General features: G+C 35.5%; 1 protein-coding gene across 3 annotated transcripts in view; it reads left to right on the top strand.

Moving 5' to 3' along the window:
* The first annotated feature begins 621 nt into the window (after positions 1–621).
* Positions 622–17,949, top strand: part of hbs1l (HBS1-like translational GTPase) — a 42,918-nt gene continuing 25,590 nt past the window's right edge. The window contains exons 1-6 of one of the 3 annotated variants that reach the window (XM_073938098.1): positions 622–787; positions 1,289–1,354; positions 1,707–1,847; positions 6,534–6,740; positions 7,377–8,236; positions 8,576–9,489. In XM_073938098.1, coding sequence (XP_073794199.1) covers positions 745–787; positions 1,289–1,354; positions 1,707–1,847; positions 6,534–6,740; positions 7,377–8,236; positions 8,576–8,650 — 1,392 coding nt within the window. In that variant the 5' untranslated portion in view covers positions 622–744 and the 3' untranslated portion in view covers positions 8,651–9,489. Of the gene's footprint in view, positions 788–1,288; positions 1,355–1,706; positions 1,848–6,533; positions 6,741–7,376; positions 9,490–17,949 lie in introns of those variants that run through there. The other 2 variants (XM_017353518.3, NM_001308548.1) reach the window with 2 other exon arrangements.

Genomic DNA, 17,949 nt, shown 5'->3' with positions numbered 1-17,949 from the left:
GGTGTTAATGTTGTTTTAAATATATTTACATGTGATTTCAGACCTAATATTCAAAGAACCATGTTAAACAATATAGGGAGCATTTCACAAGTTGCCACTGAACGAATGTGTGAATATAAGACTAACTTTACCTCAATGCTAAACTTTGGCTGTCAGTGAAAATCTACACATCTAAGAATAGCCCAAAACTAGACTAGTTGTCAAATAGACAGATTAGACAGAATATATGTGTAGTCATTCATTTCTGTTTATTTGAAAGTGTTGGCCTAGTGGCCGATTTTCACTAACAGCCCAAATTTAGCCTTGTTTTAGCTGAGACGACTATGTTTAGACGCCTATTAGACATCTTTTAAAAACAAAAATGCTTGCTGGGTTTCTTCTTCACAAAACAGACTGTTATACTATTACTATTAGGCTACTAAATAGTATTACATACTATTTTCTCATCCGCATAAATACTAGCTAATAGCTAACATTTTGGTAAAATGTAGATACTAAAATGTTTAATAATGAATATGTATTAATATCTAACGTTACTTTGGATTGTTTTAGCAGCTTTTCAGAACTCTACATTTGTTTTTTTGTTTTTGTCCCAGTGTCTTCTTACTGCGCATGCGTGTCACTCCTGTGATGGCCGTCAAACATGGCGGCTGTGGAGTAAGACGCATGTCTAAACTTTACACTGACAATTAATTTCCAGCCTCGCGTACTTTGTTTACGTGAAAGAAAGCCGTCGAACAAAAAATGTCCCGCCACAGGAATGTCCGAGGTTATAACTACGACGAAGGTATCGACGGCAAATGCTATATGTATTCGCTTTTCTGTAAATGGGCCTGTGTGTTTGCTAGTTAGCTGGTTTATTTATACATAGATCATCGCTGCAGATCATGATAGACTGCTGTCGTGTCACTATTACAGATGGTAACAGCTGCTCTGTTTACCTGGCCACAAGTTTTGTGCGTTTAAACGCTGAATAATAGTATTTATTGATAATAAAAATGGACAGTAGTTTCAATACCATCTTACATTTGTATTTCTGTATTATTTGGTTATCACAGATCAGATGCTCAGCTAATAGGAAAGTAAAGTAACAGCTGGTTTGTTTTTCTTGTTAAGATTCATGCTATTTGTGCCCAGAATGAGTGTTTTGACTTACTTTTTTGTTAGTAAGTGCTTTTGTATTGATTCAGATGGTGTGGCTGACTAAGCAAAGCTTTTTCTGGTCACATCAATGCACTTGTGTTGGTTGACGCATTTGGAGTTTTGTCTGTTTCTCTCACTTTCACAGACTTTGAAGATGATGACATGTATGGACAGTCAGTGGAAGATGACTATTGCATCTCTCCAGCCACTGGTTTGTGTTTTCATATAAGTTGCTTGTGAAAAAAAAACCTTCTAATTTCTTATTAGAAGATACCTGGCCGTTCAAATCACTCATAAATGCCAAATTGTGAAATAGTATTTGCAGATTTATTAGATATTGATTCCCTTTAGATGATACTTTTCGTATGATTTTGAGCTATGCTATTTTATATGCTTTATACTATACTATATTATATTGATAAAATATTTGATTTATATACGTCGTTTGTAATGTCTTTAAAAATCTTACATTCATATTCTTTAATTTATCAATTTCTAAACTATGTAAGTGTTATGGTTAGCATTGTCTGTTATTGAGATGTTTACGGGTCATTTTTCTGTAGCCGCACAGTTTATCTATTCGCGTCAAGATTCGAGGCAAGCTCGGCATGTGGAGACTGTGGAGGAGGCAGAGTATGAAGAGGAAGAAGAGGAGATGCCAACCTCTCCCACCATGACAAGCACACTAGATTCACTACAACAAGGTACATGGTGAAGACATTAAATGGAGAGTTTACCCATAAATAAACATTCACCATTAATTATCTCATCCTCAGGTCATCCAAGATGTAGGTAATATTTAAATTGTATAGAACTTTATGAAAGATGTAAACTATGATTCTGTGTCAATGGAAGTCTAAACATAAAAAAATGTATTTGTATTATTTCTAGAAAAAGAAAACATCACTACAACTTCTGAAAGTGAACAGCCATGTTTTACCGTTGCATAAAACCAAATAGAAATTGTAACAATGTAAACAAACAAATATAGATTAAATAAGTAGGCCTGTCACTATCCACTTGTTAAGTGTGAGGCATGCAAAGTGGCTTCCGGGTCCAAGTGCTATCAAACTGTATAGGAAGACTCATCAAATGGTAATAATAAATGTTTACAAAGCGATTGTAATACTTTCAAAAATTTCCATAAATACTTTATATGAATGTATCTATCCATGGCATGCCTAATATCCTTTTGCCAGAAGGTGATACATTTTTAAAAATTGTTAAAATATTGGTATTTTTGATGAAGCAAGTTCAGAGACCGATGTGTAGGACTAAAAGTGGTCATAAACTAATATTTTCTCAATTCAAATAAGTAGCGGCTTGGACCTTGAAACAGTATTTCATACGTCACTGATACATCATGACTTGACCAGCGGATAATCTATATATCGATTTAGCGCACAACACATGGACATGACCTCAGTCCTTTATATATTTTTATATATATATATATATATATATATATATATATATATATATATTAAAACCAATTCTAGCAACATTTTAGCTGATTGTGCAACATCTCTATATCTATTGGAGGTATCAGCATTAGTATGGTAGCAGCTATCGCATCCTCTGTTACTTTTTACCTTGTACTTTTTTGTTAACATTTACTATTTGTTTGGGATAAGCGTTTTCAAACTCTGATTATATTGCCTAAATTGGTAAAATGACTATAATTAAATTAAATATTCTTAAGAATAAAATGTGTTCTTTGAATGTACTAGCATTGTGATTATATTCAGACCCTCTAGTTTTTCGTGATTCTGATCACTGTATCCAATGCAAAATCAACAAAAGGTCGCAAATTTTTGCGATTCTGCAAAATTCTTAAACACAAAATAGTTGCAAAAAATGGAAATAATCTCATAAAACATCATATTCCAAACCATATAATCACATTATATTTATTTCAGTCTGCAATTAATTGTTTTACATCACGTGCGCTGCGCATGCAACATCATGTATTTAAGTGTCTCTTGAAAAATGACATCTCACCTGCACCCTCACAATCACTTCATCACATTACATTACATAGAAGGAGGAGGTGGGGTATTGTTTTGCAGTCTTTGCAGTAAGCAGATAAAGCCAATTTATATGTGAAGCCAATGCAAAGGTGCGATTAGACATCCTGTGGCGCAATTTGGGAGTTTTGTGCATTTGCCGCGCATCAGACTGCAAAAATGCAACAGACAAAAAAAGCAAGCAGCTTAGCTTATAATGATGGAGATTGGTTCACAGGTGACGGCCACTTGACGTGACCGAATTAAAAGACATTATTTGTGCTTTACATGTATGGCTGGTATGATGTTCATCGAATCGATAAACGATTTTGTTAAACTTTTTCCATGCAGTTAACGAGAGAAAGCTCTTCCCTGCCATTGAAGAGTTTTGCGACAATCAGTGTTTTAGGTGTAGGGGAAGCCTTAACACATTTCTTATGTGTAAAGTACATGATGTCAGATGCTCCAGGTAGTGAAATCTGAGAGAGAGAAGTTTGTGGATAAAAATAAGAGTTATACAACCTTCCTTTGGCTTAATCCCTACCTTTTTTAATCTCGTCTTGACAAGAGACCAAAAAAAAGAAGCTTTATTTGTATTATTTTTGTCATTGTGTCAGATTACACACCTAACATAGTATGCTACCTAATATGGTAATATTATGTAGTCCTCAAATTTTTGGGAATTACCACCACAAAATCATTTTAATCGCAAGAAATCAAAAAACAAATCGTGAAAAACTAGAAATTCTTTATACTGTCATTCTTGCATTTTGTAATGAGTGGCATAAAATGCTGTTAAATGACAATAATATTGTTTATCCCAATATAATTTGGTGCTTTATATCATACAAAAAAAAAAGGATGTCATGACAGGCCTACAAAAAGTATCACCTCAAATTTGCTCCACTGGAAGAATTAAGAACAATCAAGAAAATAAAAGCACCTAAGACAGATTGCAATTACTTCCTTGCTGTCTAATTGTTTTCTTAAAATGGCATAAATGCTTGGTCATGTTTTAGCATCCATACTACAGCCGTTACAGATTTTTGCACAGGAAAACCAGCATGTCCGCTCTGCTTTTTTTTCCGAGATGCGCATTGACATGTAACTGCATTGTGTGATATGTTGAAAAGTCTTTCAGAGGGTTTGCTACTGGCAGGAACACCAAGATAATTTTTTTAATGAATCACAAACCATCACGATATGCACATTTACAATATTTTGATCTTTTTTATTTATTACGCATTCCTAAAAATATCTATCAGATCATAGTGGCGAATAGTCAGTCGTCTGATGCACACACAAACATAATCTTTCTCGTTTGTATGGCACTATCCATATATATATATTTGAAGGTAATGTGATTGTTAGTAAGATTTAGTTGTTTCATTTTGCTATATGAGAATACAGAGAATTGTCGAAATCACTAGGTGTTAATTTTGTTTTTCCTGTGTGTTTTTCTTACTCTCGGAAGGATGTTAACTGTTGACATGAATTATATGAATCCCTAACCACATTTTCAGCTAAAAATCTTTTAACTTCCTTTGCAGAAAAGTCACCTACATCTTGGATGACATATAAGCATATAAGTAACAGCAATTTTCCTGAATTACCCCTACACTGAGAAAAAAAAAAAGATTCAAAGATGATTAATTGGATTTACTAACTTTTTTTATTTTTAGGTGTTTGCAAACAGCTTATTCAGGACAGAAGACCCAAATAAGTCCCGAATAAAATAGAAGTTGAACACTACTATATATAATTTGTTTGATTAAGTTCAGTCCATATAAATTGTTTGCAACAGCTTTTTTCAATGTATAAGACGATTTTAGAGGGGTGACTGGCGAAAAAGTTATACTTGTAAACAGGGCTTGACGTTAACTTTTTTTAATCACCAGCTACTGTGGCTAGTAGTTTTCGTTGTTGGGAAAATATATTTATGCAGATATTTGACATTGGCATGCTAAAATTACTTGATTTATGTTATGTGTTATGTTCACATGCCTCCCCGCTTTTTTTAGGGCTCCATTTCCATTTTTTTCTCTGGCCACACTAAACAAATTTATTCCTTGTCACTAATTAAAAAAAATGTCAGAACAAGTTAAATATAGCTGTACACATACACTTTTTGTTCAACAAAAATATTCTAAAAAAACAATTGACCAATTCTCATTTGGCTAAAGATATACACAGTAGTTTGTCCATTCTAAATGTCCCAGATCATCAGGTAACTGTAGATAAATAAAGAGTCAATCTCCTTTTAAACAATGTTAGTGTAAAGAATGATTATTAAACCATGCTAACAAAAATAACTGCAAGCAAAAGAAAGCTGGTGAAATGACAAGGAACTGATGATCATGCACACACTGTTAATGTTAGGTCCAATAATAATGTTCAAAGAATAATTAAAGTGAAAGCGGCAACCACTGATGCTTACAAAAAAAAATCCAGTGCAGCTATTGGATAATGAGCTGAACTCTCCTTCCTCTCTATGCAGTATTGCATGAACACAATATGCAGCCTATGCTTTGCAGATAAAAGAGGAGAACAAAGTGTCACTGCTTTAACTGTCTCTGAGATGTTTTGCGTTTTTTGGTAATGGATTAATTAATACGCATCAGACTCAGTTTTACGATTTACTATTACGATTTTTAGAAGTTAGTTAATGTAATGTTTATTTTTATTAAGAAGACATTCATATTTTCTGATGTGTTTGAGTTTCCTGTTATTAAGCAATTTATAAGTATCTTTTTGTTATTAGTTACGGCTATTGTTTGGTGCAAAATATTTTGCTATTGAATTAATTTATTTATGAAGTGTTTGTCCATTTGCTCATTGAGTAATTGTGCTGTTGTGTTACTGAGAAACCAGAGGCTTTGATGGACTAACGTATCAATTGGTAGTTTTGTAATTTGTTGGTAGTAAAATATAAAATTTTATGAATATCTACATTACCCTTCTATAGTGTTTTTGGCAGCAGTATACCAAGATAGAGACATTTATGTTCCATTATGAACAGTATTGTTAAATATTATTTCAGTTTATCTACTTGGTATTTTGACATGATTATTTGGTGCGCAGATGGAAAAAAGCTGCATTTTTAAGGAAAACATTATGAATATTTCACTTTTGATCAATATAATGCATGCTTTCTGTTTAAAGGTATGATATTTTTCTTCCAGTGTTGCTAACCTTAGATTTTTTTAAAGTGTAGTTTCTCAATAAGACTTTTAATTAGCATAAACAATACTGACAGCAGTATTTGCACTAATGCCATTGTTCATGTAGTCCTCAATAATTGTCCAAAATCCTGAATCAGTTAAGAGAAATCCTAACATAATCCACTGGGATTAGATGTCTTTAATTTATATTTTTTAACAACAGGCCGGTTGTATTCCTGTTTGGATCAGATGAGGACCGTACTGGGAGACTCAATTCCAGACTCCACATTGACTCAGGCAGCTCTTAAATATGACTGTGATCCTCACCGAGCCCTTGATTTCATTCTGAGCGAGAACACCAATACACAAGCCCCTTCTGCCAGAACCAACCCACAGCTGGAGCCTAACACCACAGCTGCACCACAGAAAGGTACACACACACACACACACACACACACACACACCCACACCCTTCCTTTTAATACCAGCACACACCACCAAAAAGAAGAAAAAAACCCTACACACCCTAATAGCCATTAGCTGTTCTAAACACATCTGTGTCACTTCCATGTAAAAATCTGCCCTCTTACGTATATTTAATCCAAAATGAAAATGAAAGCCACTTCAAGATGACCACGTTGAAAGAAAAAAAAAAACATAGTTGGCATTACGTCTCAGGGGAATATGGCAAACTCCAGGGTTTTTCCAAAACTGGGGTTTTTAGTTATAGAATAAGTTTAGCTAAAAACAAATAGATACTAAAACATGAACAATTATAAAGGTACTACTACTAATATATAAGTTTGTATTTGTGATTTCAGAGAAGAATTTTTCTCACAAATTTAAATCTATTTAAAAAAAATAAAACTGAGATACTAAATCTCTAGCCTTTCTCTCTCTTCAATATTTGTGTGTGTGCGTGAATTACTAGTCCCTAACTTCCAGTGTATAACGTATTGCCTTTTTTCTTGCTCTCTCTGTGGTCTCTGCTAACCAATGAACTTTGATCGCCCTCCTCATCATCTTGGTTGCACTCTCTGACTACGATTGGCCCTCGCAAGGTAAGGAGCCTTATTTCCTCTCTTACACAACAGTAATAAGACTGTATCCAGTGCACATTCATGCAAACCCCTAAAACAAAATCCATCATACAACCTCAGTGATCTGTTAGCAGTGCCCGAGCCAAACATGACCAAACCTAAAGCTCAAAATCCTCCCCCTGGTTTTGGAAGTTTGGCAAAAGACCATTTAAAAGGAGTTTCAAGTCACAATTTGGGCAATGGGCAGTCAACTACTGGACAGAGTTCACTTGCTCATCTAATAGCTCAGCATGAGCACAAGCATTCAACTGTTCCTCCTCTAGTTCCCTCCACTGGTCTCTCAACGGATTACACAATTCCCCTCACAACCAGTCCTCTTGGCTCTTTTAATGGTCCGTCTGGCCCACTTTCTACACTTCAGGGTCCCAATGTCCCACCTTTGTCTGTTGGCTCTGCTGCGACTCTCTCTTTAGGATCCTCTGTCCCAGCTGGTCTGGGTGCAACACCTTCCTCATGTCTGCTTACCTGCTCTCTCAGTAATCTAGCACTGCAGGATTCCCAGCGGTCCGCCCCTCTTCCTGTGTCTATAGGAAGTTTGAGCTCTGTCATGCGAGGAAGTGGACCGCTGGGAGTACCAGTGCAGGGAAAAAGCTCTGCAAGCCTTTCATTGGCTGAACTGATTCAGGAGCACCAGGACAGCAGTCCCAAACTCTATGACAGTTTGCCAGGACTCAACATAAGCACAAACAGTTTCCATGTAACTGGTACACAGAACAATGCGCACTCTCAGAAACCTGCCTTGAATATTCCTCCTAGGTTATCAGAGGCTCCATCTTTGTCTGACCTCATGTCCCAACATCAGGCGTCACTTGGGCCACAACTCTTAGCATTAAAGAATGAAAATGGCTCCATTACTGCATTAAGAAAGCCAGCTGTACCTAAACCTCATCCACTAAGCTTGAATCGGAGCATTGATCTTAGCACGCTGATGTCCAAAACATCTCCCGTCAGTCGTTCTCCAGCTCTTTTGAATTTTACAGAAGAAACGGCTAGTCTGAAAAAGCGTGTGTTTGCTAAACCATCGATCTTTGCATTGGCGATGTGCGTGCCTGTGAGATGCAGTAAGAGTCGGCGAGGTAGAGTTACACACAGCGCTTTCTTATACAGCAGGCAGATGGAGAGAGTGAAAGAACGGGTGCAGTGTGCACCTCTCCATCACATCGAGCCATTTTCTTTCAACACACCCTCTCCGGATGACATCGTCAAAGCCAATCAGAGAAAAGCTTTTACTCGAGACTGAATTTTTATTATTTTCTTCAGGACATTTTAAACGTCTTTTCATGCGTCACTTATGATAATAAATCCAAAAAGAGCAGAGCTGTAGCTAGAGGCTGACAGACTGAACGATCAGTAATAGTGTTATAGAACGCGTTTAATAGATTATGAACATTGGCATATAAACATTAATCATACGTCAGGTTTTTGTGCATATGAGCAGTGTAATTATTTAAAGCACTTCGACTGCCGATTTATTTAGCTACCCATTTATTCTTTATACTTTTGTATTTCTTTTTTTATATTTATTTACAGCTAATCATTACACTGGAAGTATTAACACTTATTTTTTGTCTAAAATATCAGCTCAACCCTCAGCCAATTTGTATTATGCCTTTGATGTTTTTAATTGTGACTCAAATAATTTCAGATTTTTTAAATAGTTCATTTAACTAAACATATATTTTTGTACTTGACAGTGTAGATTTTCATGAATTATTGATGAGGTTTTAGAGTCTGTCGACATAATGGAAAGAAAATGCACAGTAGGAGCACGTAGAGTGCAAAAGGGGGGAAAAAAACAGCAGATTCTCTCTACAGCTGTGTTGCTGCCATTTGAAATGAGGTACGGCGCTGGTTTACCGCAAACACAGAAAGAGGGAAGACATTTTATGTTTGGGGGACACCTGGAGTTTTTTCTATTATGTTTTTGACACTGTAAAAGTGCATTTTAGTTATTATAATCAGTATTTCATACCCGTTTGCTGTGCAGTTTTAAGTTGTTTTATAGCACTGATGTACATATTTAGACCTAAAGTTTTGTATAAATATTCTGAAATAAAGATTTCCCTGTTTCATTTTTGATACTGATGTTGAGGAGTGCGAGTATGTGGGGGTGGAGGGGAACTTGTTGTTTGCTCACCTTAAAGGGTGTGTTAGCTTTTGGTGTTTATCACTTATGTGTGCGTCTGTGTGTGCGCGCATGTATATGCAAAACAGAGAGTCTTTGTGGCCACATGAAGGTGTTAACACACCCAGATCATATTGGAAGAGATTGTTTGACAGATGCTTTGCTTTCATTGTGGTAGACCAGCCACCTTGGGAGAGGATGCACAGATCTGAAGATGGTCTACACACACACACACACACACACACACACACACACACACACACACACACACACACACACACACACACACACACACACACACAAACTCTTAATTTAAATGCACATCGCATTACTAGTGTAAGTATCAATGATGACAGTTATTTAACACACAAACTATTTAACAAGCTACTACCAAAATTTAATTGAGCATTAAAGATTTAGAATAAGTTTTAGGATAAGTTTTACAAGGCAACAATTTACTTAAAACTAAAATGTGTTAACTTTTCATTTTGTGTAAAGATGACAACATTGTCAAGATCCAAGAAAAATAACTAAAAATGCTGTATTATGCATGTCAGGCCAGTAGTTGATGTCACTTTGTAATGAAACTGGTAGTAAGGGGTATGTAGGGGAGAGCGGTGACGAAAGTACCATTTTTCATAAAAATCTATTTTTAAAATATAATGTTTTCTACAGAAATATATTTTCGCTGTGGTTACTAACTCATAAGTGTGGTCTGTCAATATCTGCTGAAATTTTAAACAAATGTTTAACAACTTCAAAATTTATTTTACTTTTAAACATAAAAAACTAACACACAGGTGGGTCTAAAGTAACACAACAATATTTGCTAGATTTACTGGCTTAATCTTGTTTAAATATATCTGACTGTGACTTTGCAAAGACATTTTGTTCTTAATTTTGCAACAAAAAATTAAAGCATTTTCATTTTAAATTTCACTTCCATCCAATGTTTTAAAAGCAATTTGACAATGCAAAATGTTAATTTTTTACAAATTGTTGAATGTTTTATTATTATTGGCGATATGCATTAATTTTATAAAACATCTGAATTAAAACACTGCTAACTCTAATTTAGAAGTGACAAATATATTATGGCTGTTAGCAAATAAGTGTTACTTTCGTCCCCACAGGAACTTTTGCCAATTTTTTATTTATTTATTTTTGAACATTGTTTATTAGATTTTTCCAAGTCAAACACAAAGCACAACAAAGTACAGAATAATCTAAATATGGTTTATCCCCACACATGCTGCCCTATACATGCCCCAATCCTCCAACCCGTACTGCCACAAATAAACCATAAATAAAATTAAGCAAGAAAACATAAAGTCATGTTCTAAGCATTTTGCCCTGTTATAGCCAAGTAAGAAATGAAGCTGCCCCAGTATTTGACAACAAATCTTGCCACTTTTTCAAATGAAAATTTTTTATCACAAGCATAGTAGATAACACATCTTTAATCCACATGGAAGTAGAAGTTGGTTTAGAATTTTAACACCTCAAAGTTATACGTTTTATGGCTGCGAGCAGGACTAGTCTGACAAATCTCAGATTAATGCTTTGTAAATCAAGTAGTGTACTATCTCCTAAGAGGGAAGTCTAGGCTCTGTAGGCAAATTAGTACCTATAACTTTGGCAATAACCTCTAAAACCTCTTCCAATATTCTTTTTAGTCAGGGCAAACCACAACATTTGTAGGAGAGTCCCTCTATCTGCTTTACATCTTGGACAAAGCTCTGGGTTGGCGCTTTTAAAAGAGTGCAATCTAACTGGAGTATAGTAAACTTTTTGTATCACACTAAATTGGTTAAGTTCATGATTACTTTTAAACTGAAAACCTCAGGGATTGCAAACTTAAAGGTGCAGTAGGCGGTTGTCTTCAGAAGAATTTTTTGTTGTGCTGGTTGAAAGTCTTGTCACAGTCTAATAGTAATAATTAAAGTAAATGATCTAAATGTATTTATATGCATTTATATATTTTGGTTAAAGCAAAAAACAAAAAATAGTTCATCCAATTAAATAGAGTCGGACCGACATCCCTCATTATTCCGATAAGTTGCCCAATCTGTCTGTCTGCAAATGCAGATTTGAACAACTGCGCAGCCGTTTGAACGCAGCTCCGCCAACCGCCGGCAGGGGAGGGACTGTGATTCAGAGATTTATGCTAAGCTGTTAGCATTGTGGAAGATCACCTACTGCCTCTTTAAGGATGTTTTACTGCACTAAATAACCTGTAGATTGATCATTTGTATGATGCATGAAAAGAGAAACACAACTAGTAATAAGGAAAAAAGAACCGCTACAATAATTTACTTTCTGCTCTTAAAAACTGAAATTCCAACCTTACTGCTGGACACGGCTCCGAAATCAGCTGATGTTTGCCAGCTCCATTACGGGTTTCATGCAGAATGTGCTATAGCCTGGAAAGCAAATGTTGTCAGGGCTTTGTTACTTTCGTCCCCGCTCTCCCCTACTTGATAATGTTTGTCAAGTAATTGTGTGTGATGTCACATTCTTCACAAAATTACATTTTTGAGCTTTTGAACTTGAGACGATAAGGAAATTTATTTTATATACTTATTCTTTGAAACTCAAATGACTAGTTTTCTGGCTCACAGTTGGTTTTAAATGTTGTTGTGCAAATTAATGTCTTATTGCGTATATTTTCTTTTGGTTGAAATTGTGAAAAATGCAAATTGTCACCGTTTCCTAACCCTCCACTTGTTCCAAACCATTCCGAGTTTCTTTTTTTCTGTTGAACACAATAGAGGATATTCGGAAGAGAGCTGAAAACCTGTAACCATTGACTTCTCTACTAGGAAAAACAAATACTATGGAAGTTATGCTTGCAGGTTTTCAGCTTTCTTCAAATATTTTCTTTTGTGCTCAACAAAAGAAAGAACCCACTTGCGGGTGAGCAAATAGTGAGAATTTTCACTTTGGGTGAACTATCACTTTAAACATCATCTTCGAATGAAAATTGTCATACTTAGCCCTCATGTTCAGAAATCTTTCTAAAGATATTATCATCTAAAGTTTCTAAGGTGTATTTTTACATTGTCGAAGAAATCAACTAATTGAAAATACTATGGACTTACATTGAAGGAAAGACCTGTGCCATACTCACTGACAAGAATATCTTGTTTATTGGCAACACATTTTTATTCTTACAAAAAGCACAGAAGTTCCAGGGGAAACATTTTGAATGCCTTGGCAACAAAATTTTGCACATGCAAACGTCCACAGTTTTCTTCAGAAAATGCAAAAGTCTCGTTTTACTGTTAGGATGCTTTGAGTACACACACTTAGTGTCTGTCGTTCTCACATCTGTTCTTGTTAACTCTGTGTTTGCCGAGGCAAGCGTGGGTGAAGTCCTGCTTTTGAAAAGCATGGTGCACCTTTCACACTTAGTTTTTTTTGGTGTGAATTCTTCCTCTTTGCCATCTGACCACCTCGAGTCATCTATCCCTTTTTTTCCCCTCTCTTCTCTTTGCTGCCTTATTTTTGCCGCCTACACAGGAAAGAGTGACTGGTTTACAGCTGGCCCGGATACTACTCGTTTTCTTCTTTTTTGCACTTTGTGGCTTTTGCAGATATGGTGATATGTCATTGTGCCTGTGCTGCGAGACGTGCAGCACTACATAGATTGGTCAGAGCGAGAAAGAGAAAGATTACTGACCCTATTCAACAGCACCAATTAAATCATATGAAGCCTTTTTTTGTCAGGCCTTTTCTCATTTTTTGCACTCAGAATACTCAGTAGTGCTCGAATATTTTTCTACCTGTTTAAACTAAAGCACTGACTGCATTACTGTAGTCTGTGTGCTTTTAATTACAGTTTGATTGTCTGATTAGGTTTTTAATAGTGTTGGCTAAGTTAAGCATCATTTTATGGAATTGAACAAGCATCTAACCCTAAGAATAAATTATTTACATATACGTTGTCCTAAACCACTTGTGCTACTGAGATAAACGTTACCTTTAAATGTTGTGGCTTGTAGCAGAGAAGTGTAGTGTTACTTTTCTGAATGTTTACGCTTGTGGTTTTCTTTACCTTACGGATGTTAAAATAGATAATTCAGTACGATAGACTGGCGAAGTCAGGACAAGGGTTTTGAAAATCACAAAGTGATGGCTGGATTTTCTTTGAAAAAAAAAAAAAGTGTATTTTTACTAGATAATGGGTTCTATTTTAAACGCGTAGCAAAAAATCAAGCAAAATTCTTGCAACAACCCTCAGAGCTGTCACTGAGGCCCCGTTTACACTAGTGCGTTTTAGTTTTAAAACGGCGTTTTAGAATGAAAATGATCACCGTCCACACTCGTGTTTTACCCAGCGTTTCTGAACTGCTCTCCGTCCACACCAAAACGCTGAAAACGCACATCACGTGACCACACAGACACTCTCGGGCAAGCGCTGCAGCCCATCTACCTAGATGAGAGCTGTGCTAGTCGGACTACTCATCAAGCATCTCCCGCTGGATCTAATCTCACTATATATATTAAACGGGATATTTCATTCATCTTATTGTCTTTATCTAACGACATATTCCCTGACTTTGGTCATTGGAATCTATTACTTGTTCTCAGGTAACATGTTTTGGCTAAGCGCAAAGATAAGTTAATGAATAATGTAACCACGTAGCCTACATTCTGTATATTGACTGATCGCTTGCCTTTATTTCCTATAATGTATAAACTTATTGTATGTTATACTTTTATAATGGCCATTATCGATTATTAAAACTGATATTCAGCAAAAGAGAGGGTGTGTTTCGTATTTACACTGAAATTGAAAGGAGACAGTTGTTATCGGCTCCGTTTTGTTATAAATATCCACACAGTGAAGATGACGCTCATGCAGCACGACACCTCAACATTTCTGCTGTCTAAGTTGCTAATATTAAAATGAAAATAGGCATTTCCTTAAATCATGTTTACATTTTATTGTTGAGAAAGTGAAACAACGTAGCCAGGGTGATGTGAATGAAGTTCTAAAGTACACTGTTCCCTTTGAATATTTACCCGTGTCCTCGGTATAGTCTGCTTTTCCATATCAAACTGAGAAGAAGAGACTGCAGCCTTGATCAAACTTGCGAAGTCTGAACTTACACGGAGAGAATGCAGGACTGAACTGTGTGTGTTAAGCTACTTAATATTCAGGAAAAGCCCCAATCAGAGAGGCGAATGTCTGCAGCCCCGCCTCCGTTTTCAGATGTCTCCGTTTTCCATCATCCACGCTGAGACGGAGCAGCAGCGTTTCAGAATGAAAACGGCCTCTCCAGCGTTTTGAAAACGCTCCGTTTTCGGCGCTCGAGAACTCTGGCGTAGTGTGGACGGTTGGCGTAACCGTAGCAAAACTTATGCGTTCTCAAACTAAAACGCATTAGTGTAAACGGGGCCTGAGTTTTGGTCCGCACTAATGGGACCCAGTTGGGGTCTTTTGGTTCATTGTTTAATATTTAAAATCTCTAAAGGGATGTTCAGTTTATTTAAAGGAACACTCCACTATCTTTTTTAGAAGCAGATTAATTTTACAATTCACCTAGAGTTAAACAGTTGATTTGTACTTTTACAGCTCCTTTTATAATTCTGCAGAAGCCACACAGTGCAAAAAAGAAGAAAGTATGTAGTATCAGGGCCAGCTGAAAACCAGTCACTCTTTCCTGTGTGGGTGGTAAAAATAAGGCAGAACAAGAAGAGAGGGGATAGTTGACTTTAGGTTGTCAGATGGCAAAGAGAAAGTTGCACCATAATTCCATTTTTATTAAAAATAGGAACTTTAAATTTTTCACCGGTCTTTGTACACAATGTAACTAAAGAAGACAAACCTTAAATGGGGAAAATGGTCAAACTTTTTTTTTTTTTGAGCAAGATGCCAGTGGTCTGATCCAATTCGATAAGTTGTGTTGAGTTAAACTGGAAATTTCTCCAGCCAGACCTGGAGATCGGCTGAATTTATTATAAAATGGTAAAATGTATGTGGCTTGTAAATTGACTTGTGAATTCCCAACAAAGTGGTGCTTTCCTTTAATTTAGCAAAGTTGGTGTATGAGAAAATAAAACTGAAAGGAAATACAAGCAGAGAATTCAAGACAATACAGACTGGTGGCTCTTTTAATATTGTAACTTTACCAGATGATTTCAAGACATATAAATATATTTGTAATCAAATGAGCTGCTTGAAGAAAGTCATTAGTTGAAAATGGAGAACAAACCTGTTTAAGTAGTTCGATATATGCAAGGCCCATTTTTGAATTTCTTTTTGTGTAATCGATAAAGAGTGTTCACATCTGATGTACCTGTATTTTGGCCATTTGCTGTAACACAACTTGATTTGAGGCCAAAAGCTTGAGTTTTGATCACACTAACTCTTGGTGGTGGTAGTTTTATTTATTTATTTATTTATAAACTTTTTGGATTACTCGCGTATCTACAATAACTAAAATTAAAATAATAATAACATCTAGCATGCTAAAAATCTCTGTCATGGATCAATAAATAATGTATAACATAAAAAGAGCATTTGGGAGCAGCAAGTCAAGCCGGGCCAGACAGAATCTGCATTTTTTTTTTTTTTTTTTGCTATTTCTGTATATAATTTGATTTAAAACGAATTGTAATTTTATGTGGAATGTTTTTCCACATAAATTAAGTGTAGAAGCTAAAAACCTAACATAAAAAATAACAGATTAAAAAAATACAATGAAAATTTAATAACAATCACTTGTTCGGGAAGCTACAGCAGTTCCCTTATATAAAACACCCACTAAAAGAAGACTTTACAAATTGTATTGTACATAATATTGTACATAATCATTTGCATATTCATTAATATTACTGAAATTATATTAAAAATCAAATAAATATAAATTTACATGCATTCATGTTAGTGCACTGTTAACAATTTCCTGTAGAATCTACAGTTACTTACTGGCAGCAGTTCACCAGTATCTGACTGTAAACCAATTACGGCATACATACTGTATTTACATTTACAGCAACATTTATCTTACTGTATGTGTATTTACAGTATTGCATAGCAGTATACTGTGTTTTTTACAATGCAACTTAAAAACACAGTAACATACTTTCCTACACTAAAATACAGTTTATATTACAGTTAAATACTGTATAATATACAAAAGTCATTAACACTGTAAATAAATAGATTGAACGATTGGCTTAGAAATCTGCAGGTTTCTGCATGTGCTGGTTCTGTTTGGGTCTACATTTGTTGCATTTGAAATAACATTTACTTGCAACATACTGTGTAAAACATTATAGTAGTATGAATTCATAGTATTTGAAAAACAATTGATAAAAAGTACCCGAGTAGCCTACGGATTTGTCCTTTATACTGACGTGCATGTGGAATTAGGCTGTTGGAGAAGTTTTATGAATAAATGTAAAGCAACATAACTGATGATGGTATGCTACGGTAGATGTGGTACAATTCCTTATTAATGTTATATAGAATACTAAATAGATTCATGTAAGTTCAAATATCGTAACTACTTTGTGATGCACCGCCTGTAAATGAGTGATTCATTGAATCATTCATATGATTTGTTTAAATTGACTGATTCGTGTAAAGCACATGTATCAAACTCAGGTTTTGGTGGTCAACAACTCTCTACCGTTGCACACTTGATCAAACTAATTGAGTATGTCAGGCTTATTTGAAACCCACAGGGAAGTGTGTTGAAGCACGGTTTGAACTAAACTCTGCAGGCCTGCGGCCCTCCAGGAAATGAGTTCTGACACCCCTTAAGGCTTTCTTTATGAATGCGTCATTAAAATATTGACTCAAATTATTTGTTTAAAAAAAGATTAATTCAGGAAGAAACTACCACAGTTTTGCCCCAAGATGCAAAAATGGGGGCTTTCGTCAACAGAAACTCTGAAGTGACGCAGGTCAGCCAACTTTAATATCACAATACATAATAACTGCAGTTTTGCACTATTTTATAAATTATAAAGAAACAAAAACCTATAAAAATGTCTTTTTTTCTTTCATATTTTGAATTACATGGTGATAGTCATTGACATGCTCTGTCAGCTTGCATATCATTAAAATTACATTATCATAGTCATAGACAATACTCAGTTTGCTGTGCATTTTTTGTCTATTTTGAGGGGGTTTGCATTGATTGTCAGGAGCTTTCATTATTAGAGATTTTTATTTTTGCTTCACAGTTGTCCACTCCACTTCAATCCACTCTAAAAGTGTTGCTAGGTTTTCTTAAAGTCAAAAGAAACAGAAATTAAGTTTGTCATTTTTTTCTGCTATCGTGATGTACACTTGGAACACTGGAAATGAGGAAAAAAAGTAAGGTTTGATTTCATCCTTTCCAATTTATATCCTTGGGAGATGGATGTTGCTAACAAAATGGAGGATGATTTGAATG

This window comes from Danio rerio, chromosome 23, assembly GCF_049306965.1.
Source record: "Danio rerio strain Tuebingen ecotype United States chromosome 23, GRCz12tu, whole genome shotgun sequence".
Classification (NCBI taxonomy): Eukaryota; Metazoa; Chordata; class Actinopteri; order Cypriniformes; family Danionidae; genus Danio; species Danio rerio.
Note: the sequence above shows the minus strand (reverse complement) of the source record. Positions and strands in the feature narration are given on the sequence as shown.